At 34.3% G+C, this 24,722-nt stretch overlaps 1 protein-coding gene across 2 annotated transcripts in view; it reads right to left on the bottom strand.

Annotated features, from left to right (window-relative positions):
- PSMD14 (proteasome 26S subunit, non-ATPase 14) overlaps positions 1–24,722 on the bottom strand; it is a 45,686-nt gene that overhangs the window by 6,966 nt on the left and 13,998 nt on the right. For both annotated transcript variants that reach the window (XM_057367645.1, XM_057367646.1), the window contains 5 exons: positions 16,692–16,763; positions 16,252–16,371; positions 15,087–15,157; positions 13,984–14,134; positions 2,084–2,191 (listed from right to left, as the gene is read on the bottom strand). In XM_057367645.1, the coding sequence (XP_057223628.1) occupies positions 2,084–2,191; positions 13,984–14,134; positions 15,087–15,157; positions 16,252–16,371; positions 16,692–16,763 (522 nt within the window). The remainder of the gene's footprint in view (positions 1–2,083; positions 2,192–13,983; positions 14,135–15,086; positions 15,158–16,251; positions 16,372–16,691; positions 16,764–24,722) is intronic.

Here is a 24,722-nt window from a genome sequence, read left to right as displayed (position 1 = left end):
ACTTGAAAAGTTTTATTTATCAGAATCAGCACTTACAGAAAACCATTACTTGTGCAACTCACTTTAACTGAAATTGTAAAATACGAGTTTTATCATCAATAAAGGAATTTACAGTTRAAACTATTACCAGTAAGTAGTTTCCACTGCCATTTTCTTATTACACTCAAAATGATTGCATATGAGGTTTTGGTGTTTGTGTATAAACTCAGGTATAAGTATTTAAGAAGTTTTCTCAAGCTGTTAAAATTTGACAAACATATCTGCCTTCTCCCACTGTCCTCTCCCTTTCCTCTTCCCTTCCAAAAAGTACCCTTTAAAGAGTGGGCAAAAGTAAAAGTTAAACAGCTGTAAAAAGGCKGTTGATAAGGGAACACAAGAAAAAAACACACACACAAAAAGGGAAGGAAGCCAAGGCATGTACTAATGTACTAATATTCTAATATTCATGTATTCTAATATTCTTCTTGCTGAGATTTTAAGTAATGTCTTAAAATTCCTGCTTCTAGCCCAGCTGAAATCAGTATTTAGCTTGCTTCTGTCCTCAATTGGGTCAGAATTTCATTCATGGCTTAAAATAAAAGCAAAACAACACTACAAAAACTCTTTAAGATGAGAGTATCATTTAAAACTATGATTTTTATCTTAGCAGTGACATTTGCAACAGCTCACTGCTAGCTCRCAAAAAATCCACACAAACTACTCATTTTAACAACAGAAACCCAAAACTCAAATGGCCAAAATATGCCATGCTGTAGTGACAGTGATCTTAGAAYAATGAAGCTGAACAATACTACAGGGGTTTCCAAGGGAGAGCATTACACATGGTCTAGTAAAGCCCAGCTAGAAAAGCCTGAAACATGCAAGCATGGGCTTGCCTACATCCAATCAAGTTTATTAGCTGCTCATTTAATACTCATTATTATTGGTAGTTTTGACCAGTTTTTTGACCAATTCAAAAATCAAAAGTAAAACATAACCTACCTGAAGCAGACTATCTTAAATTTAAKACTCTTTTTTGCTAGCATTTCTACCAACAGCGAAGAGTTTCAACGTATTAGTAGCAAAAAAACAACTGATCTTTTGAAAGATAGGGGTATGGTGGTMTACTACCTCCCAAAGGATGGCTCTCTTAGAGCAATTCAGCCCTTATTTCAGCTCTGCTCAGACTAGTGGATGGTCTAATGTTTACCTAGCAAATATTACTTCTATTGTTCAAGTAACGGAACAAAAGGCAGGAATTGTGCTTCATGGTTTGAAGGACACATGCCTTTTAGAATACATAGTAAGGGGGAAAAGTTTTTTAAAGGAAAAAACATTGAGGTAGAATAAGGACAGGGAAAAAAGCATTAATCACTCCAGAGTGATACTTGCTCYAGGACAGAATCCAATTCTCAGAATAAAGGCTTGGTTCGATGAAGACCAAAACTTTTGCCTTTCTAGTGAAAGTCAACTTCGGAAATCAAACTTTGAATATTTAAATTTCACAAATTCAAAAGAATTCAAAAGAAACATTACAACACAAGCCAATCAGCCATCCATTTTTTCCACTGAATATTTTCCTCCACCATTTTTGCAGTGCATTACTGCATTGCATAAAAATCAGAGATCATTATTTAAAACACAAGGTTTAATCTAGATTATTGCAGTGAGCAATAACCTCTATAAACTTAAAATAAAAAGACATGTGAGAATTTTTTCCATACTTTACTTGAGAGTAACTTACATTGATTGAAATGCTGGCTAGCAGCGGKTTTTAAATTGCAGGACTGAAAACAGTACCTGTCTTGCATCACGTTATGTTATCAGTTGACATTTTTAGAAGTTTGCTTGCATTTCCATAAATCTGTACTCGAATTTTTGCTGTACACATTAAATACATGCACTCACACTTAGGTAGCTAATTTAGGGCTCAATTTTAAACCCTTCACATATACATCCCCATTCAGGAATCACATCAATTATAAATGCATGTGGAAAAATGCAATAGAGAGAACTACAAACAATTTGTAACCTACTGTTTTAAATATCTTTCCCAAAAATTGGTGAATATTGCAATTTACAGGACTATCAGCACTAGGTTTACCTGGATAGATGGCTTGTTTAAGTGACCCAGATTTGAAGTTGTTTGTCTTGGTTCATGTCCTAAGACCATCATATTAGCATTGATCAATCTGAAGGCATCAATAACAACCTGTAAAAACAAGATGTCAAGTCAATTCTTTTTAGAAAATGCAACTAATAGAGCCAAGCAACAGTGGACAAGGCACAATCAACTCTCATCTGTTTTTGGCCTTTATCCAGAAAATCATTTAATTATAATATTAATAAAAAAGAGCCTCCTGCTGGCTATGTGATCAGCACACTACACTACCTTGTATTGTAAGGTAGCACCAATTATTACATTTACCATGGAACTGTAAGTTTTATATATATTACATCATCATATAACATTGAATTTTATGTACATTTACTCTAAGCCTCAAAACTATGCATATGTTTGTCACCTAAAGCCTATCCAATCAAAATGAATGACAGAGAGAGACTAAAACTGAAAGTGAGCACAAGCTAAGGGACCAAGTCTAAAGCCCAGTCCTGTCACATCAATTATACTACCACAATACTTGAAATGACAACAAAATTATAGCCAGCAAGGAACTTGCCCCATGTATTCCCTTCTAGTCAGATGCTTTTTGCTTCTTGTGACTACGAAAGGGTCTATGAACTGTCTGATGGATTAAAAAGTCCTTGTCAGTGTCATGCTCAGGAGTAAAAAATAGAGTAAAAGAAAACCAAGGTCATTTATGATTTAAAGGTACATGGAAGGCAGYATTCAGTGCTATTTTATTGCAAATAATGTAAACCCATTGCTGGTTCTTACTCTGTCCTGTGCTGAATTTGTCTATGAAAATTTTTGGGAAGAGAAATTCATGGTCCCACGCAATAAAACCCCCACCCCTATCCAAAAACTACAGGAGCTGAAACAGACCAAGGAACATACCAAGAATACACTCAAACCCACTCTCATTGTGTCCTTACCATTACAGGTTCGTAACTGCAAGATAAGAATTCTTATTTAGGTTCCAGTCTTTTAACTGGACCAGTGCAGGTACAGCCTTGCACACCCACAGCAGCAGTCCTGTGCAGACCTTGCAGGCATCTTGTTTGCATATGCTTGAAGAATTATTAACTTGTAWCTCCTTTTAACAGCTTTTCTAAGATATTTTTTATTCTTTTCCCCTCTGTACTATGGGTTGGACAACAACAGAGGCATTTACATGGCTGGTTTGATATTTTGAGGAATTAGACTTGAACCTTGTTTACATGGCATAAACAAATCAACCACTGTCACTGAAAGTCTGCAGAGAAAGTGACACTGTGTCTCCCAACTTGTTCCAGCATTTTCCTCTCCATTTACACAAATATTAATAACTAAACAATGTGCAGTTTTTGGGATTACAAGATAAATATTGAGGTCCTTCATGTGGGAATAAAATTAAATTACAAGTATTTATAACAAAAAAATCATCAGGTGTAAACTGAAAAATCCCAGAAACTTATCACCTGTTTTATTTACTTTTGAGACCCAAGTGAGGCAGTGGTGTTGAGTGACTGAGTGCCACTAAGGGCTATTGCTTGGTCTCTCAGCTGCTGGCCAGATCTACCTGCATATGCCATGTTTTCAAATTGCATGCAAAAAAACTTCCAAAAAAGATCTTCTTTGTTAAAGATGTTCAGTTGTGACCCAATGAAAGTGAACTACCAGTGACATTTTTTTTTCCTGAACCATAAAAAAACCCACAATTCAGACCAATTCATATGTAAAAAGCAGCAGATGTATGCTATCTGATACCAATGCTACAAAAAAGGAACTACATTTAGAAGAATTTAATTCTCAAAAATATCTAAAATGGTTTCTATATATCTATACATTCTTCCTCATAACGTAACAAGTAATATTTTTTTTTCCTTTTTTACCATTTTTTCTATCTCAGAACACTCGTGACAAGCTTTTGTATATATCTCCCTATTCCATTTTAACCAGATGCTCTAATTTATCAACACCTGGAAATGCCCAACCATAACAAACATGCAGTACAAATTAAAAAGCTAAGCAGTCAAGAAAAGCAAAAAAAAGATGCACACCACAGGTTCTCCAGAGACTAGCTAGATAATGGAAAAAAAAACTAAGAAGCAAAAATTTACTCTGGAGCAAGAAACATGAACATGGTGACAGTATACCATAATGACAAGGAATTGCTTTAGAACTTAYTAAGAGTCACACTTCTAGACCTGAATTTAACTGAGAACTTCACTAGATAATGTTGAGCTTATCCAAAAAGAATGGCATTGTCCAGAATGRATGGATTTGTTTTGGGACTTGAGCCATGTAAAATAAAAGGAGAATCCAAGTATAAAGAATTATTAAACTTTGTTTCGACAACAAAATTCAACATTTCAGTTAGCGTTTTCAGATTAGTTAAATTTCACATTAAAATAYGAGAACAAGTTGCCAAGTTATTTATAAGTGATACTGAATATTGCTCAAACATCTTAATTCTGACCAGAAGTAACTTCCATTACGTTTCAGGTAAAAGGTGTGTGGGATCACACTTCACTCTCTATCWGTCCTCCTCAAGGAATGACATGCAAGTATTTCTGAAGTAGAACAAATACAAATCTAACAGAAAGAGGTATGGAAAACTGAAATCACAAGTCGCAAATATTATGCTTTTAAAAGGGATAAAACTGCAATTCCTACAACCTCAGAGGGGTACAAAAAGTACAAGTGCAAATGCTATTTTTCATCTTAGTTGCACTCTGATGACCAATGGTAACTAAATACTTTAACTACACTAAGATTAAAGGAATTTGCTGCTATCACTATAGCAACCATCTTAAAGAAACTAACATGCTCAGCAACCTGGAGGCTAAATTTAGACCTAATACACAATAAAAACATAAATACAACAATAAATCCTACATATTAATTTCTATGAAATGTAGTTGCTTTTTTCACAGCAAGCATAAACTACCCCCCCCTTTAGAGGATGACATAAAAATAAATAGACTCATTAATGTCCAGTGTACTAATGAGCAATGGGTGAAGTAGGTGTTAATTATGCCACAGTAAGATCCAAGAAAAAAGCCCCAGTGGGCACTKGGAGGTGTGTACAAGTTGAAGTCTCCTCTCTACGTTTGTGTATTTTGAAATACAGAATGATGCAGGTGGATGACAGAAACATGGTCACCCCAGATTCTACGATGGAAACTTTAGACACAGTATTTTGAACAAAGAACTYCTAAGGATTAATTAAAAACAGCACAAACCACCACTCAGTAGCTTCGATTTTTGTTGTAAGAAGTCAGTATTTCCCAGCCAAAAATATTAAGCCTTCATTGTACTTAAATTACCTATGTAATGTAATGCAGCATGTACTCTTTTGGTAAAAAATCTTTTCCAAGCTTCATGCTAAATTCCTTTTCTAAAAAGACATAAAAAAGTTAACCAGAAGTCTATGTCATTGGGATGTTTTCCAGAAATGTGAAGGTATTTYTTTTTTTAAATGCACTTCCATAGTGCAACTCTTTCACCACTCTGACCATTTAATTTTTTGTTGTGTAAGTGTCTCCAGACTTTTCAGAGGTCATTCCAACAGCAGACAGCTTATAACAAAACCATTAGCAGTTTGGCTAGCTTAAGGAAACCTCTTACTTTCCTTTTTTGTTTATTATCACTGCATGAATCTGCAGCATATGAGAGTTTATAATTTCTCAGGCTTGTTAAATTCATGTTAAAGGTCTGTTTTCTTGTTGAATAAATTTTGTTCATATAATGCTGCCTATTTCATATACTGAGTCTTTAATAGCACCTTTGGTCTATGCGCAACTCACAGATCAAAACAGAGGACTAAAATAGGGGTTGATGATGCTATTTACATGTGTGATTCCTGCTGTCTTCTTGTTAGTAGCTTTAATATAATAGAAGACCTTGTCTGTTTTGTAATTAACACATCTTTACTGGAGAGATATTTGGAAGTGATTGCTGTGAATATACTGGTTAGTAAAATAAACACAATCACACACCACTTTCTGTTATCAGACAAATTTGTGAATTGTACACATTATACTCCAGATCAACAAACTGTGATATAACAGCCAAGTAGAAGACACATTTATATAACCCTTTATTTTTCTGAAAATATGTATTCAATCTGACCTTGCAAATATAATTAGCTTGTGGGATGTGTGGATTTCAGTACCATGGATGCTTTACTAATTGCAGTTCTTGGAAATAGATACTAAATATTTGGAAGCTGCCAATACAAAATAAAAACTGCATCTTTTTGTACATCTGTCTTAGCTTCAAAATGCATAATAATCTAAAAAACAATAACTATACAGCATTTTTTTAGCATTTGCCTGGGGTCAACAGCCCACACTAGAGTCCATATAATGTATTTTTAGAAAGAAAATTTACAAATCTGTTCAGTGTAAATTTCAGGACAGCTATAATTAATATGATTCAAATTTACTCACAATCTAAGACCAGTACTGGATACCTCAACTGCTAGCTAGATAAAAACCTGGCCTCTTACAGTCTTCACACAATTATTAAAAATAATGGCTTGATTAAAATTTAGGATGTTTAGTAGCCAGACTTCTTTTAGCTTCTTCTGCAAGTGTGAATGTTATATGTATGTATTATCAGTTTTTCTAGAACAGTCTTCATAACTTCATGGGGTATTAAAAAAATATTAATTTACACACTTGATTCTTAAATCCCTCCAATATCAAATTTCCAAACAATACTGAATGAAACAGTCCTGTTTTTCAAGTCCCACTATATTTTAGTGGTAAATTTCAGTTACCAGTAAGTCAGCCTTTATTGTTTAAATTTTWAAAAAATCTAACATCAATATTTTTCCAGTGAAGAATCTATGGCATATGGTGACTATCTTTATAAATGCATTGTATCCTTCGAATTCAAATGGCGATGCATTGTTTATGCCATATGTTTATGAATAAACGTACCAGTGCTTAAAGACAACTGCAAAGGATAGAGTGTGGTTATGCCAGGTGTGGAAAAAGATGTAATGTCCCATCTAAAATCTCTTTTATCACCTGCAACTGACCTGTTATCAACTGCTTAGTTTGTTTCTAGATTCTTTAAAAATGAAATGGAACACGTGACCAGAGAAGTGCAGCTCAGGTTTATGACCAATTCGTTATTTATGCTGCCATGCACTGTTAGACAACTACAAGTGAAGAACATCTTCTGTCCCCTGCAAGCCCACAACATAAAAAATTCAAAGAAATCATACTTTTTATGCCATTTCCAATGAAAAGCACTAAGAACTGAAACTGACTCATGCCAAATGCATATCACTGAATTGCTGTGATTGTGAGTTTGAAGTTTGCAACATGGAAATTATTTATAAAATGTCAATTTTAGCTCTGGAAAACATATTCCTAGGAGTATGTGCATTTTCCTTCTCTATCCTTGGAGAATTATTTACTTGTGGTCAAATCTGCAGTACAACTTCAATATCCATACTGGAAGGGGAAGAGAACTACAGCATAATATATTTATCCTGACAAGTGAGGGCATGCATCCATAACTCTCAAGCAGCAGAGCCACAAGTTTTAAAGCTATATGCCTTAATGAAGATAAATGGACTATTCCACATCCACCATAGCAAAAGGAAATTAAACATTTAATACTTTTCAACAAAGTCTTGGAACTTTCTGTTTTAGGGAAGGGCATGAACTAAAGTAACCTATGTTAATGGTTTAAATAGGTAAACATACTTCATTTAATTAAATYACAACAAGTCCAAAGGATATTAAATAACAAATTTCAGAATGTCAGCATTAATATTAACAATTTCAGCACTCCATTAAAAAAATTAGGAAGTAAAACATGCAAATTACGTTAATCTGGATAAGTATAACTACTCTAGAAAATGTAACAAAACAGTAGTGCACTGGCAGTAATAAAACTTTGTAGTTTATGCCTAGGTTTACATAGCCTGACCTGGAAACACCAAGTGGTCCACAATGTGATGCAGACACAATTAATATCCTACAAATAGGATTCTCCAGGAAAAAGAACATCAGYCTTTACTGAACCAACAGTGATCAAACTCAGCACAAACATACAACGTCCTCACTCTCCAAACCAGGCTCCTATTGAAACTCAGTTATTGCCCAGACCAAATGAGGATGTTTCTGTCCAGTCAACGGCAAGAAATAGCACAATACTGTGARAGTATCTAAATGCATTATACACTGTGCAAAATGCTTAGAAATATATTCTTGATATTTCAATCAAAATTACACACTGAAAAGTTATGCTATCCATTTTAGAACGTTTCMCTCTACAATAAAAAAGTATTAGCAAATACAATTCTAACAATGGAAGTTGTTCAGGTGTAAAAGATTCTGACATGAAATTGTTGGCATCACATTGTAAAACACATTTTCTTCTAAATGCTATCTGCATAATAATTCACAATAAACAGACATATGTCCAAAAGAGTAATATAGTCAATTTACTGTTTTGTTTAATTGTTTTTAATTACTAATTTCAAGCTGCATCCTTAAGACTCTTGAATTCACTTGTGTCTAGGGAAGACCAACAAAGGTAAAGATCTAGATAAATGCATGAAGTGGGGAGGAGGAGTTGGGTATATGAAAGAAGTCTTGTTAGGTGACTCCAATCTGCTTACARTTCTCACAAACTTAATTCTTAATGGGCGATTTTAAATTTCAGGCATTACACTAGTGTCTCCACACATCTCATTTTAAGGAYTGCTCTTTTTCTGCCTTCTTAAAAAATAAAGTTTCTTTAAATCCTGTGGTTAATTCAAACAAAGAAGGGGAAAAGACAAGTTAAAAAAAAATAACAGCACTTCAATAATAAAAGAGTGGAGGTTTAAAACCATGCAATCAAAAAACTAGTGTTAAGATATGTTCAGCTGAAGAAAATCTTGAAGGTAGATGGCAATTCTTATATTCAGGAAATTAATTCTTAAATTGCTTTCTGCTATTGGTTTCAATGTTTTAGACTAACAAATACCAAATTATGAAACCATTCACATACATATTTGTYTTGATAAACAGGGAGGATTAGCAGCACAAAAAAAATCACCAATTCTGAAACAGTGTAATATATGGACAATTTAATCTAAACTGGAACATAAAAGAAGCTAAAGAAATCAAAACTACTTGAGAATCACTATTTTTATGGTCAGCACTCAACAAAATGACCATCTGTTACTCTGAAGAGTAAAAAACTGAAATCAGGTATTAACAAACTTGCAATGCTCATTACATGACTAATTACACACAGGTTGTCACCCAGATTTACAAGTACCAATGGACAAAAATGGGGAAAGAGGAAACAAGTCATCCAGCTCTCCTCAGGTTCTTTATTTGTATAARGAGGATAAAACCAGCATGTATCTTTCTCTCTCTCCAGCTTGGTAAGAGTAATTTTTTCGTACTTCAAAAACGARTAAAAGAACAAATGATAAAGTTCAGCACATTTTCTATTCCTTTTAGAATAAAATTCTAAAGATCTCTTTAGTTGAACGAAAGAAGGCAATTTTTGACTTTCAATGAAAAGAAACCGCATGCACAAAATGGTTTCAGACTACAACCACATTTGGACTCTGAAATCATTCTGACTCCAATTTCAGAACCACAGAACAAGGTTCTTCAATGATGTATGTGGCAGGAGACAGTAATAAACTGAAAAGAAGAGCTGATCATATGCATACAAGGGGGGAAAAACAACTGCAAGAAAAATAAAATATTGGAAAAGGTATTGCCATGAGGCTGTTGAATCTCAAGACTCAAGTGGACAAAACACTAAGTGAGCTGATCTGAACTCAGTGTTGACACTGTATTTAGCATAAAGTTGGACTAGATGATCTACAGAGATCCCAGCTAGAATTACWTTGATTTACCAGGCTACTCAAAYGTACATATTTTTTCTTCTTTGACCCTCTGAATGAGTTTAAGATAAGGATAAAGTACCACACAAAATCCTCTTATAAAAGTGGCAGGATCTGGTTTAAGACACATAACACAAGATTAAGATGCATAGCATATTTGTTTTTATCTATCAAAGGTAATTGAAACAGAATTTATAAAGTTATTGTTACAACTACTATTTTCCTCAGCAAACGATTAAAAAAAAGAATATTTTAATAAACTAATAGATCTTCTAGAAATACTTCTGATAGTGCCTTGCTAGGAAAGTTATGGCTTAACAGAAATTAAAGTTTGCTGTATAAGTAAGAGATTTTGCTACTAATCCTGCTAAACACCACAAGTGCCAACAAGCTTCTCAGATGTACAAAATGGACTTTTGACAATTTCGGATATTTTACTAATCCTTATGCAAGCAATTATTAATCAAGGGAAACCAGTTAACCGTCTCAGAAGAACAAACAACTTTAAATGGTGACTGTTATAAAAAGATCCAAAGTTTTAAATAGTTCAAAAATGAAGCCACCACCTTTTTTTTTTTTTTTAAATTTAATGATACAATGAGTGCAACACAGCAAGTTAATGCTTTTGGAGTTAAAGAAACTATGTTACAGTGGGTTTAGTGTAGTTATATTTTCCTTAAGAGGTGAAGAACAGCTGCTAAGTTAAGGTCCAAAAACCACACTTATTTTTAACATTTGGCAAAGGTTTATGGTTCTCTGTACAGACATTTCAAAGTGTATGTTGGAAATAAATATGAAATGTCAATATTTAGTTTTATTCCAGATCTTTAATGAAATTACTGCTTCTGTGGAATAGTCTAAATATGTATTACAGCTTCCATTGCACAGACTGGAAAACTGGAGGGGATAAAAGACATGTTCATKAGTAAGCATAAAATGAAACAACAGCTAGTCAGGTTGTCCCACTGCCCATATTTCATTTACTTTGACTTCATTCAAAGAAATCAAGCTAAAAAAATTAATTCAAACCAAAGCTTTCCCTCTCTGGGTTCTGAGAACACTGACCTTCAGTTAAAATTCACTGATCTGTTGTGAGTTAATTTCACCGACAACTGGAGCACTATTAGCCTAAATATTGCATAATATGGTACACAGTAATGAAAAAACATGCTTTGTCTGCAAGAATATGGATGTAGAGTAGTAAAACCAGTATTTAAAATTGCTTGTCCTTCATGTATCCTATTATATTTATGAAAAAATAACCCAGTCCTAAAATGGTCATTAAAGCAGTTGGCATTTAATCTTCTGTTCTATATGAAGGCTTTATTTTTATATAAAGATTTTATGTGATTTTTTTTATTTTTGCTCATTGGCTTTAAGACAAAAAATTACTTTTTTTTTTTTTAACTGAGGAGAATTACATGTATATTTATCTTTAAACTGCAATCACACATCCTGGCCCTATGAAGTGTTTAGAAAACATGTATGGAGATGAGGCAGTTAACAAAGAACTTAATAAGTTGTTATTTTCTACAGTAGCAGARCAAACTGCTTTTTAATGTTTTAGCTACTCAAGGTGAACCTGAGGTTCCTCATCAGAATTCACTGCAACTTTCTGACACATCAAAATAACCTCTGCCCCAGCYATTCTTCACCAGCACAACCATGACTGCCTCACTGACCACAAAGCACAGCAATTTATATGGGCATGGACATGCCCCGAGGCAGCTCTAAAATTAGCTAATGTATTATTTTGGACTTAGCTTTTAAATACATCTAATCTCAGTCAAAATTCACAATATTAAAATCTTCTATGCCACATATCCACTATATTTTTTGCCAGACAGTCAAGCAAGATATAATGAATAATGACCTTGGATTCATGTAGCTAAAGRCCACCAGTACAATGGTTACCATATCAGTGAAATGACCTCTGCAAGTGGTTCTTTATTTGCTGATGCTGGCAAAATGCAGACACTTCCCTGAAACAGGCTGAGCTCGAGCTCTCTAGCACACGAAGAGGCTCTGGGCACCACAGTGAGTTAGCCAGGAACCTGAAGCACTGACACCTGACCTAAGAAACCCCCTTGAACTCTGATATATCTGTTCTTCTCTTAGTTCATCTAAAATCCAAGCACATTTCAGTACAACTGATCTTGCCAACTAGGATGATAAAAGTCGAACACATTCCATATCTTCCAAATCAAGAAGTTAATTACAAGTGGTATTCATAATTTGGGAGATTCTTTTTATTTCTAAGCTATAAAGGATGCACTTGCCAGAAACATGACAGATGTAAATTTTTTTTAATGTGAAACCCGAGAACATAATTTAATCTGACTGTAGCAGCTAAAAACTTGTATGAAAAACAAACATTACAAGACTTCCAGTAATCTCAAGTACTGACAGCAATGCCATAAGAGCAGCTGTAACTGAGAAATGCTTAGATGGACAAAAATTTATTCACATTTAAAATAAATATGTCAAGGATTACTTTGTTGTAATCTCAAAGTACTTTATTGATCTCAAAGACCTCRAAGATAGACATCTATGTCAAACAACAGTGGCAACAAAGTTATTAAAAAGAAGCACTTAGTTAGCAAGTGTGTTRTAGGAGTAGTGTGACTTAATGGGAACCTTTTCCTCTTAGTGCATTTAATACCTAGTAAGGGGTAAATTAATTACAATTAATAGTCTTGACAATAATATTTTGACAAAATAAAAAAAATTCTATTTCAACATTTTTACGGGAGTGGGAAAACACAAGTTCTAGAAAAAGTTAGGAATAATTAAGAGTTCTACTGCATCTTTTTTTCCCCCCCAGACTACCTGTATTTTCTTCTACTCTTTATGCAMTTTAAAAAGAAGCAAAATTTATACAGATGTCTAATAGCTTCCAAACCACCAGAATTGCCTGTTACATAAACATATTTGTTATAAAATTCAGAATTTAAAAAAATGACCAACTGAAAATGCAACTGTAGATTCAGAACGTTGTACTATGAAATTAAGAGAACCCATGCTTGGTAGCTTTAATAAGATCTGCCTCCCAGGAAATGTGATACTACAGTTTTACAGAAGATGGATGCTTTTAAAATATTTATAAATTTACATGAATGTCATCCATATATACTATGACGCATTTCAATAATTATTCTACAATACAATGGGAGTGCATGCTCAAACAAAACACCTCAGCAGTATTTTAAAGCAGTAAACCACCTAGCCAATTTCTGTACGTTCTGTAGTTTTTCTAATCCACTCTCCCTGTGGTTGAGCAAAATCGAATTGCCTCTCACATTTGCAGACAGCTCTGTGAAGGTGATAATAGAGCTGCTCCCTGCTGTCATGAGGCAGGAAATAGGAAAATGGCATATGGGGCTAGAAAGAAATAAAAAGAGAACTAAACAAGAACAAAAGAGATTTCAACAAAGGATAACTATAACCCAATATGCTTTGCAAGTTAATCTCTTTTCATAATAATTTAACGTACTTAATAATTTATCTGCACACTTCTCAAAAATTCAAATGCTTGATATCAACTCCTCTGTGAAGTTTTATTGCCCAAAACATTTGGAATAGAAATTTTAATAAAAATCATCACATGCAACGCCTGCAAATCAGTGCATTCTTAGTACCCATATTAAGGGGCTGAACCTATTCCAATCTGTTAGTAACTGATATTAGATTTTGTAGCTAAAATGTAATATATAAAAAATGTCTACTTGGATTATGAGTTGTAAACCTGTTGAGCGACACCTGAATAGCAAAATATTAAGAGAGGATTGATTGGTTATGTGTACTGAAAATATCAAAGACTTCCAGCCTGTTTAAGGACTACTGATCTAAGATGCAGAATAAACTAGAAATGATCATTTAATTTACAGTGAGGTTTTGGKTTTTTGTTTGGTTTTTTTTTAATACAGTATGGATCTCCAAAAATCAAGTATGTGCACATATTTACAGTACTTCTATATTAAATCCAACTGAAGTGCCTTAAAAATAAAAAGCAAGCCTACTATACCTTTCCTTTTACACTCTGAATGGGATCCACCACAACAGCAACAGCTCTTTCTGATAAGGCTTCAAAGCTCTGCTGAGTATTGATATCTACACCAGACAACCAACAGCCAAAGCCAGGATGACTGTGATACCAACCAACTACCATCTCAGGTCTGAAACAAAGAGGACATATAAAATATAAACAGGCATCACAAGAAGAAATAGGAACATATTAGAGCATAAATTAGGATGAGCTGTGAAAAAAACCACCACTACTAATATTTAAATTAATCACTATAGTATGGTGAAAACATGGACATGAATAAATGCGACAAAAGAGGGCTATCATTAAGAGATACACATTAGCAGTGGTAGATCATGTTTTCAGTTTTTCACCCTGTTACCACACCTTCCCTGAACCAGTTTTTACCCTTTCAGCACTTGAGTAAATATCTACTCTTTAACTCCTTGACGTCGAAGGTTGAATTTTCACGGCAGAAAGTCCATTTCAGACATGGACAACGGGAACCAACGGTGGGAAAGGATTAAATATCAATTAAACCAGCAGTAGAACTAGGAACTCAGTCAAAAAGCAATTTGCACTGTTCTGTTCAGCTGCTGAGCCTTTTGCTAACATTAATTTTGAAGTTTTTCCCACAGTAAAAGAATTTGAGCAAGCAGACGACAACTGTTGAGAGGTAGGAGTGAAATAAAAATTTGTTTAAATAGTYGGATCTTTCACAAAATTATTTTCCCTTTCTTTTCATTAAAATTGTTTATGAATAAGCTGCAACTTCAAAATGTTTTAAATTCTTATTTAAAGGGTTAAATTTTAAAAAATCAATCTCTTAAGCAGGTACTGTGTAGTAATTGAGCAGCATTCTAATCTTTCTGGGCGATAATCAAAGCTGTACGTTTAACAGGAGTGACAATCTCCTGACAATTGAAATGCATGAGGGGCACTGAATTACATGCTACACTACTCACCTAATTTGGGGGGCAATTTTTTATTTTTGAACACAATTAATAGCCCTTAGATCACTAGTTTTGCAGAAAGCCAGCTGTTTCTTCTCAAAACCGTGGAGGGAGTACTTGTTACTGTCAGCCCTCTTTACAGTGACTTACCTTCCCGTCTGTTTCAGCATATCCAACATTTTTGCTTGAAATACAGGATCAACTGCCTCCACACTGACACCCTGATTTAAAAGAGACAAAAATCATAGTAGTTGTACATGAAGGAGTATTATCTTTTAACTTGTAACTTTACACAAACAAAAATATTCATAAGCATCTGTTTAAAAAGGCAACCTGAATACTTTAGTACTACACGACAGAACTCCCTTAAACRCAAAATATAATTTTTAGAAATGTATTTCAATGTGATTTTTAAAATGCTGAAATATTATTTTGAATTRCTATTTAAGCAATCTTTACTATGAGTAAATATGATTAGATAGGCATAGGAATGCACCTTTTTCTCCTCTGTTTGTCTGCAAACAGTGGCCTGTTGTTTCTCCCAAGTTCAGCTCTGCAGGTTTTATTCAAGATAAATATCACATATTGGCTTTTTGCAGATTTTTATATCATGCATATGTATAGAACAAACTCAGGACAAAAGAATTTGAAAATTTCATGAAATGCAGCCCTGAATTACAAAGGAATCCTCCCATGCTTGTTTTAAGAACATTTCATTCTAGTTACAAAAAACAAAAAGCATAATAAATTCCAATTATGCCCCTTGACTCTTTGTCTCTTTAATCTCTTCATAAAAGAAATATTCTTACCCAAAATTTAAGCATGTAATTTCTTCAAATCACAAACGTATCATTTAAGAGACATGCAACTAATATCTATCAAAGACAGCAAATTTGAAGTATATCTAGTTTTAAGTTTATCTATAGCACYATGATAATGACATGATAGAATTCTAATCAAACCTTTTACATTTTGAATCTTTCTGCTGGCTCACAGTATATGAAAAGTTATCAATTTGAAAGTCTTACAAGTCATGCTATACCAATATATATTTACACATACATAAGRACACAACATCTGCATATATTCATATACTTAAGCACTAGCCTTTGCTAAAAAAGAAGTTTTGACTACTTTTTTCTTTTTTACTGAAACCCTTTAACCATTAGTATTGTTTGAATTATAACTCACAGATTATACCTTCAGATTGTTTCAGAAAGGTAAAGCATAAAAAGCTTTTAAAAAACAAATTTACCATAAGGARAAAAACAAAAAAGCAAATAAAATTATCAARGTCTAGATGCAAAGAACTCACCGTTCCAGACTGTGGCATTGCAAAAACATCAATCACTCTCACGGTATAATCATCAACAAATTCCCCAAGCATCAGACCCATAACTTCCATAGGGACACCAGCACGACCATGCTTCAACATCTGGAATTAAGACCAAATGACACCATATGCTTAATAGGTTTGAGTTTGATTTGAGGTAGTCCTTTCAGCCTTTGTTGATCTATAGCTAATTTGCAACTTGTAGCACTTTTGGAAACTGTAACAAACTATAAGACAGTAAAAACAAAGCCAGCAAAAGAAAACTAATTAAWAAGTTTCTGAGGGTTCCAATCAGTATTAATTTATTTTTAAAATTTATCTGGCCAGCACTTAGACAACACAAGTCCATTAACTTTGGACAGCTGCCAGGTGCTCTATCTCTAGCATTATATTCAGACATAGTATTCACACAGAACACTTACTTTCAGCAGTGCAAGGGAAGAGATATAAACCTGTTCCGCTGTATCGACCGCAGGAGCATCTGTTGGTGGCCCCTACAAAAAGAATAAATAATTATTTTCACCATCATTGTTATTCTGCAGCTTCTAAACTTCTAAACTTCTAAAGCTTCTAAATTTTCTTTTGTTTTGCAKATTACAAAACWTACAGAAAAACGCATAAGTAATTGTGATCTWGTGGGTTAGATGCTGTTGTTACAAAATATAAAAAAACACACCCAATTCCCAAACCCTTCTTTGCAGCACCTTCTTTCACTGTCATTATTTTGTAACAGGTCACCATCRTCCCGAAACAACACAGTCTAAAGAGCAATCTTATCAGAATCAGTCAAATACAAAGCAGACAAGGACTGCCGTGGATACAAACCTGTTACAAAGCCATTCAGGCTAAGAGTCAGATAAGTTTCCATTAGTCTGCCTTGCTGCAATGCTAACCTTCGTCAGCTGTAAAATATGGCCAGTTCTCCAATTAACTATGTGTTTCTTACAGTGGTGTGAATGTAAATGCTGCTGGGCTAGCATGATTAACTGGCACCAACACAAACAGCAATTTCCCTTTGCTTCATCAGCTTTCAGCTAAAGAGGACTTGCAGATAAAGGCTATGGGAGTACTTTGCAGATACACTGGTACAGTGAGAGAAAAAACGGACCTCTGATCCCTAGGTGGAAAAGCTGTGAACAAAATACTTTGCTCTTTGCCTTATGAGTAGTTATTCAAAAATTAGCACAACTGTCCCAGGTGTGAATGATTGGTTGAAACAGGTTTTGTGTACTGTTGAAATTGAAAAACACAGGAGGCAGCAGTTTAAATGTCCCTTTCTTGAGAAGCAAGAAAAATACTGCTCTTACAGAAAGAATTGCATATCAGTGCAATACCTCATTACAGTCAATTAACAGCACATTCATTACTTTATTACCAAATTGTGTACAACAAATTTCCACTGAGAAGACAYAGCTTACTTCTGCATGAGGTAATGTAAACTTAGAAGAGCAACAAAGCAACTATGGATTATGGTAAAAAAAAATGATATTCCACATTGAGTAAAAAGAGGAAAATGGTGTCTTTACACAAACACTTTGTAGATTTAGAGCTTTGATTCCACAGTTAAAAGCAAAATTCAGGAAAAAAGTTTTTAATAAATTCTTAGTTTTTCATTTAAAGTGAAAAAATTGAACACAACATGCATCCACATGACATCAAACAAGACACAGCAATCAACCAAGCCAYTACCTCCTGAAGATAAAACTGGACACTTGAGTAATCAACATATTACATTTATATAAGAATTATCCTTTCTGCATACTTTGATTTTCACACGAACAGAAAAACATCAGTCTTCAGAATAAAAGTAAAGACAGAAAGAAAATTCAGTTATGGGCTTCCCACCCCCCCCAAAGTCAATCAATACCTTCTCTATTAGTTCTAGATCCAATCTTTATAYTATGAATCCAATCTTTCTATTTTGAAACTCACACTGATAGATCTGCCAACCATACCCACTTTTCCTAACAACTTCAAGCCTCTGCTGACCATCTTTCAGTATTTGCTCTTCCTCATTTCTTACTACTMATTGCTAGTTCTTCTGTCACTTTAGACTTTTCATCACCAGTCTTCCAGCAGGTCTAACTTTTCACCTTCCAAAGTATTCTCACCGAAGGGCCAATTTTCATGAACCCCACCATCAAGTATTTCCCTGGCCTAGCCCTAGCCAACAGTGAGATGCTCCAGTGGAGAAGTGCTTCTCTAGCACTCACGTGCAAAAATTCCATGAGCAGTTCTTCAGAACATTCCCAGAACCAGATGGGCAAAGCACCTGCATCACTTATACTGAATTTTCTACAATTAAAGTGGTTGACTGGCAAAGCCTCAAATGCCCAATCATTTTGTAATGCTGTTCCTATGTTTTTTCTCCATAAACACATCMGTTTACTTTTTTAACTGTATCTCTCCTACTTTAAAGTCTATTCACTTAGAAGTGCTCACTTAAAATTAGGAAAGCAAAAGGACTCATGCTTCCACTTAATCACTGCTAAGAATTAGCCCAGACAAGTYGAGTTTTAATTTTAAAAGTAACTTCCTAATTTGTAAATAAAACCTTTCTTTCATAYATAAAGCTCTCCTAATTTTCTACCAGTTCTAGACCAGAGATGCTCTGAAGGGAAGACAAAAATACAAACCAGTAATCTTCTGCTTTAGGAAGAACCATATTACATATGCTGTGATCACCAAATRCATTCTACATTTGTTACGTATTTTAACATTTCCCTGTAAGCAACCATCCCATTGCACCATTTATTTTCTAAAATAAATAGTATAATAAAAATCTCCCTCAGATTAGTACAGATYTAATAGTTCCATGATTTCTAGAAGGCTAATTTTGATTTGACTGAGACTRGCTTCTGAAAAATCAGGAGCTGGAACTGACGTTTACTCCGCAGCCTATGGCTCTTGAACAAACTCTCCTCTGAGGAATTTCCAGTGTTTGTTAAAATCACACTGACACCTGTCCTGCAGCTGAGGCATTAATCACAGCTCTGTCCCCTATATATATGCCTGTGTCTTCAACTGATAAGAGCTTATTATTTGYAACTTTTCTTATTTTAAGGTCAGTAGATTCACCACTAATAGGGAGGAAACACAGGTAAACATTAATACATTGTGTTTCTGTAACAAGGCAAATTAATCACCTTTAGTTTAAGTGAAGATGGGAACTAAAGCAGGGTGTCCCTAATATTTCCTTATGATTTCTATACTCCTTGGAGCATCCAAATGCTCATTTATCTTGATGATGGTCCAGAGGTRGGGATACTTAATACTTCATCAAATCTTTAGGCACTCTATGAGATAAAATAGCTTGTTTCCAAAACTTACATTGAATTCCTGTTGCCAGCATCCACAGTCAACGATTTATTTTCACCACAGGGAACGTTGCTAATTCATAAAGGAATGCATCATTGGTGTAAACCAACTTGCTTAGCTTTTGCTATTTTTTGAAAGCCATAGTATTCACTGTGAAGGATTTTACATACTACAYGTGTTTAAATATATATAAAAATTACCACATTAAGGATTAGGAGGTATCAAATGCATACTTTACTGCTTCACTTTAAGCACATGCAAGACATAGTAAAAATATTAAACATGAGTTTCCACTCTTACCATGCACTAATTTACCTGAACTTGTAAAAATTAGCTAATGGGAGTACACAAGGCAGGTTTGTTAATTCTCAGTCATCTTACAAATACACAGCACATACCAATTGGTCACTGATGCTTCTTTGTGAGACCTCACTATCTCCTTTCTGTCTGCTCTGTTCTTCTTATAGATTTTAATAACTAGCTAAATTATGGGAAAATGAAAATCCTTATTGCACCATACCAATTACATGTATTAATTTTCATATTAATATTCCTTTCTTTGTTTTGAATATTGATTACATTGAATTTCTCAAAAGAGTACTGAAATTCATGAATTTTAAGAAGGAAATGATCCATAGGTCATGTTTCASATTATTTTTCTACCAAGGATAAACTACCACATAAAATACTAGAAGCACACATTTGTATTTCTACAGAARATTCTAAACCAAAGTTCATAAAATTCTTAACATAAAACTTTTTGGATTAAACAGATAAAGCCAAGAGAATGGAACTTGGGTCTTCCAAGAGTTCACTTGACTTCAGGTGATTTGAAAAAAGAGACATTTGGAAACTGGAACCAATTTCTTCYATCTCTGATCACTTCCTTTTTCACAAATGGCTGATAATCTAAGACAGCCCTGGAGTGACAGCCCCAGCTTCTCTGTGTTAGTTACAGTATGTGGGAGCCAGCTAAGAGTTACAGGCTTTGAGACCTCTTTGGCCTGTTTCTGGTAATCCCTCACAAAAGTTTATGCATTTCTTTCATCAAGCAAAGAAGAAAAAAGGTTTTATTAGCATGGAGGCAAATATTTTACACTGACCCTCCACAGTATGTGCTATTACCACTGCTCATAAACTTCACTGCCTGCCAACTTTAACAACGAAGCACCACCCTTACAAAGCAGAGCATCAAATTAAATTAACTGCTATCAGGAACCCAGAGAAGAAAACGTTTGTGCCCGCAGTGCAAAGRTCTGCTGGTATTTTTGGTTACATGAGTGTATTCCAAGGACAGCTACACCATGGCATGGTTTTGGAAGACTGTCCATCTCATCACAAAACAGCCTACTGCAGGCCTACAGGTCTACTGGATTATTTCTTGGGGAATTGGAGAAAAAATAGATTTGGAAACGGCAAGGAATACTGAACATTCTTTTTCCCAACTGTGCACATATAAGCTGGATTCAGTAATTATTAAATTTAAAGAACTGCTATTAAAAATGCTTTTATATGTTACTGAAAAAATTTATACTTCTTCTGAATGAACTCTACATGCTTTCAGCCAGTGAAATGAGCTGTCTGATGGCCACATCATAAAACCCAACCAAACTCCAGGATTGTTTTTGTGGCAGAATTCCAAGTTCAATAATAATGGATAAAATTAAGTTACCACTATTAAAATATACTTTTAGTTTTGTTTTACTAAGATGTGTGAGGGAAAAAGAATCACATACAAGTTATGAGCAGAAAATTACATTGTAATATTAAATCATGCATGTTACTATTTTTGTTTCAAATAGTTAAAGAGATGATCCAATATAAAAAGCAGTCCTTTACTTGGGCAGCCCTTGYTGACGAAGTGTTAAAGGCATTTTTCATTCTTACAGGATAAAAACTCACGCCTTGAAGTGTTACCTACTCAGGCCTTTTAGCAAATTTGTTAACACTTTTAGGTATATTACTTCACCTTTCTCTTAGTGTGAACTGATATCAATTATTTAGCCAATTTTATTATTAAATGTGAACTAAAGTGTCATTTTAGAGCACTGCTCTTTATTTGTACTATTTTACATTTATTCAAATAGGTATAGTAAGTGGACTTGATTAATTACAGAATAAACTGAGAAATATTCCACAAAGGGATACACCTCCCATTGTTTAAATGGATCTTAAACACTGCTCTGGCTTCATGCTAATAGCACAAAAGGTGATTTTGAAATAAATCATAGCTGTTTCAAAGAAACTCAGTTTTGCAGGGGCAACTGTAATAAAAACCCAAAGGTAGTGAACTAAAGTGCTGTAAAGTACATCTCAGCTTTAATGCACCAAACAACATATTACTGTGTAAAATAAAAGAATCATTACTACTTTTTATTTATTTTTGCAACTGGAACAATTTAAATATGAACATAGGACACGCAAGCAAACAATGACTGCTATCGTGTTTTATTTCTTTCCCAGTAAGCAAAGAAAGAACCTTTTAATAGTTTAATTTTGTGAGTATTAAACAACTAGTGTGAAAAACAAGCTGCATGTAAACTATTTCTACTGCCTCTGCTTCAATGACTAGCTGAGGCAACCTGTTATAGGAGGTGTTAATTGGCAATAGGAGTACAAGTCAGAAGCATGTTCCCCATCGTCCTAACCCAGCAAGGCTAGGTCATTAAAGTGGAAATGAATTCTTTCATGCCGACTTAACCCTTTCACTACATATTTTCAGCTGTTATAGCCAAAGACAATTGAGAAAGATTAGCTAAAAAAAAAAAAAAAAAGACAAAAAAAAACCCCTTGCATTACTTTTGATTTTATTCACCCCACACTTCTTCAATACCCTTCTCTACCTCCTCCAGAACAAGTGTTTCAGGTAAAGATGACATTTTATTGCGTAGGTAAGGGGGAGAAAGGCAAGTAAGGTATAAATGCAATGACAATCATTATAAAATAATAATTTATCATATTAAAAGATGCATGGAATGATAAGGCATGTAAAATGAGCTTAAAGCTACCATTTTATGGAGGTAAATTCCACTTTGTGTGCATAGCTTGGTCCAAGGGAAAAATAAATCATTACAGAATACTACTGGCAGAGAGGACACAAACATGAGCAAGTGTGCAAAGGAGATAGAGGTATTATTGATCATAAGGCCTTAAAAGTTCACCAGAGTACCACTGCTCTTCTCTACTTACCCTTTGCCAGTGAGTGGTACAATCTGCTGTCACATTGATTATAAAGAATAAAAAATTTCTTAGATCATCATAGTACTTKTTACACATTGCTAAGCCTAAAAATCTAAGCACAGTTGGGATTGTTCCACAGTTCTTTCTGGTACTGAGACAATACACTTATAGAAATTACTAACTCATRTTCCATCAGTGGAAGTGGCAAAGGAAGCAAAGCATATTCAGRGATCTCAATGGTTCTGACAACTTTGTCATGACAAGCACCAGAAGCCAGGTATTGCATTTTCTGCAGTACAGGAAGTTAACATGATCAGTCATGACAGACAAAATGATTGAGGTCATACAAAAATATTAAAAAATCAGACAGCTCAATAAAAAAGGGAAAAATACTTTACTTTCCACTGTGAATCACACACTAATTAGTAGCAATTTGAAATTTTATTGCTATTCTCAAGCTATTACACATACAATTTTGCAGCTAGTTCTACATCAACAGGATTAGATTTTGAAACTAGCATTATGTCTAAACAGTTTGTATGTTTAGGTCCATTTTTATACCAATTATAATCAAGCATGCATAACAGACCACAAAATACCATAAGACTCAACAAACAGCCTAGATTTCTCAAAGGATCACATTGTCTTGTTACACCATATGTCAGATGAAATAAAAATTGTGGTAATATGTTTAGTCTCATAGGCTCCAAAATGAAGTAGGGATACTAAGGAWGCACTGTGGCAGCAACTGCTACTGTAAATTGAAAAAATCTCTGAAAAAAAACCCACCTTAACACGGTAGATAAAAGCTGTCTCAGTATGTCTTACAAAATTCTGTCTCCTAAAAAAAGTTTACCCAGGTTCACATTTACAACAGAACTCCATGAACAGCAATATAGATGGACTTGAAATATATAACATTTCCCATCTCCCTTCCTCTTCAAAACCAAAATTACAAAACACAGAACTTTGTATAGCTTTGAGCAGTTGGTTAAACGGGTTGGGATCATAAATTTGCCAACACCTCTTTGGTGCAGAGCCAGAACTTTACTGCTTAGCTTTTCTGCTTGTTTAGGATTTTAATTTCAGTGGGGTGGTTGTGTGGTTTTCTTTTTTTGTGTGTGTAGGGGGGTGGTTTTGGTTTCTTATTTTGCTAGGGTTTTGGGGTGGGGATGTTTTTGGTTTTTTTGGTTGGCTGTTTTTTTTTTGCTTTTGCTTTTTTGGGGTTTTTTTTGGTCAGTTTRTTTTGTTATTTGACTGTTTTTAATTAAGCAGAACTTCAGACAAAAAYAGTCTCTTATTTACTGGGACACTCTTGAGAACTTTATTATTAGAAATAAGTGTTTACTACTCAATATTAACATGTATTCATGATATAAAAAAATCTTTTACATGTATCACCTGGATGCAATTTGCAATAATCYGACTTCCTGCAATGTTCCCAACACAACCGTTGCTTGAAATGGCTGCTTTAATGTAATCTCTCCTGGGTTTCCTCTATCTTTACCCTATTTAATCTATAAATTCATTGAGACAAATAACACAAARGGGTAAATATGCTGTATTACTGCAGTTAATATTCTTTATCAAGCATAAGGAYAATTTGGACTAGATGACCTTTAAATGTCCCTTCCAACACAAATCATTCTACGATTCTATAACAATGGTAGCAAAAAGCCATAAGATCAGGGACACAAAACAAATCCTCAGTAACACTGTACATCTTTTTGAAAAGAACTATTAGTTTTCACAGCTTTGGTCTACTGGAAATAAAAAGAAAATCCAGATAATACAAAGGTGAGTTTTATTCCAGAATAAAACCAGAACTAACCTGKTTTTCCCATCAGCATTACAGAAGGTAATTTATAACTGAGATCCTCAAGGCAGATGATGAGCCAGCATTTGTAGTTTTGTCTGCCTCCAGAAGTCTTGCTCTAAYGTAGATTTTTAATTAC

This window comes from Malurus melanocephalus, unplaced genomic scaffold (assembly GCF_030028575.1).
Source record: "Malurus melanocephalus ecotype Western Australia unplaced genomic scaffold, MMel_1.1 scaffold_81, whole genome shotgun sequence".
NCBI lineage: Eukaryota > Metazoa > Chordata > Aves > Passeriformes > Maluridae > Malurus > Malurus melanocephalus.
Note: the sequence above shows the minus strand (reverse complement) of the source record. Positions and strands in the feature narration are given on the sequence as shown.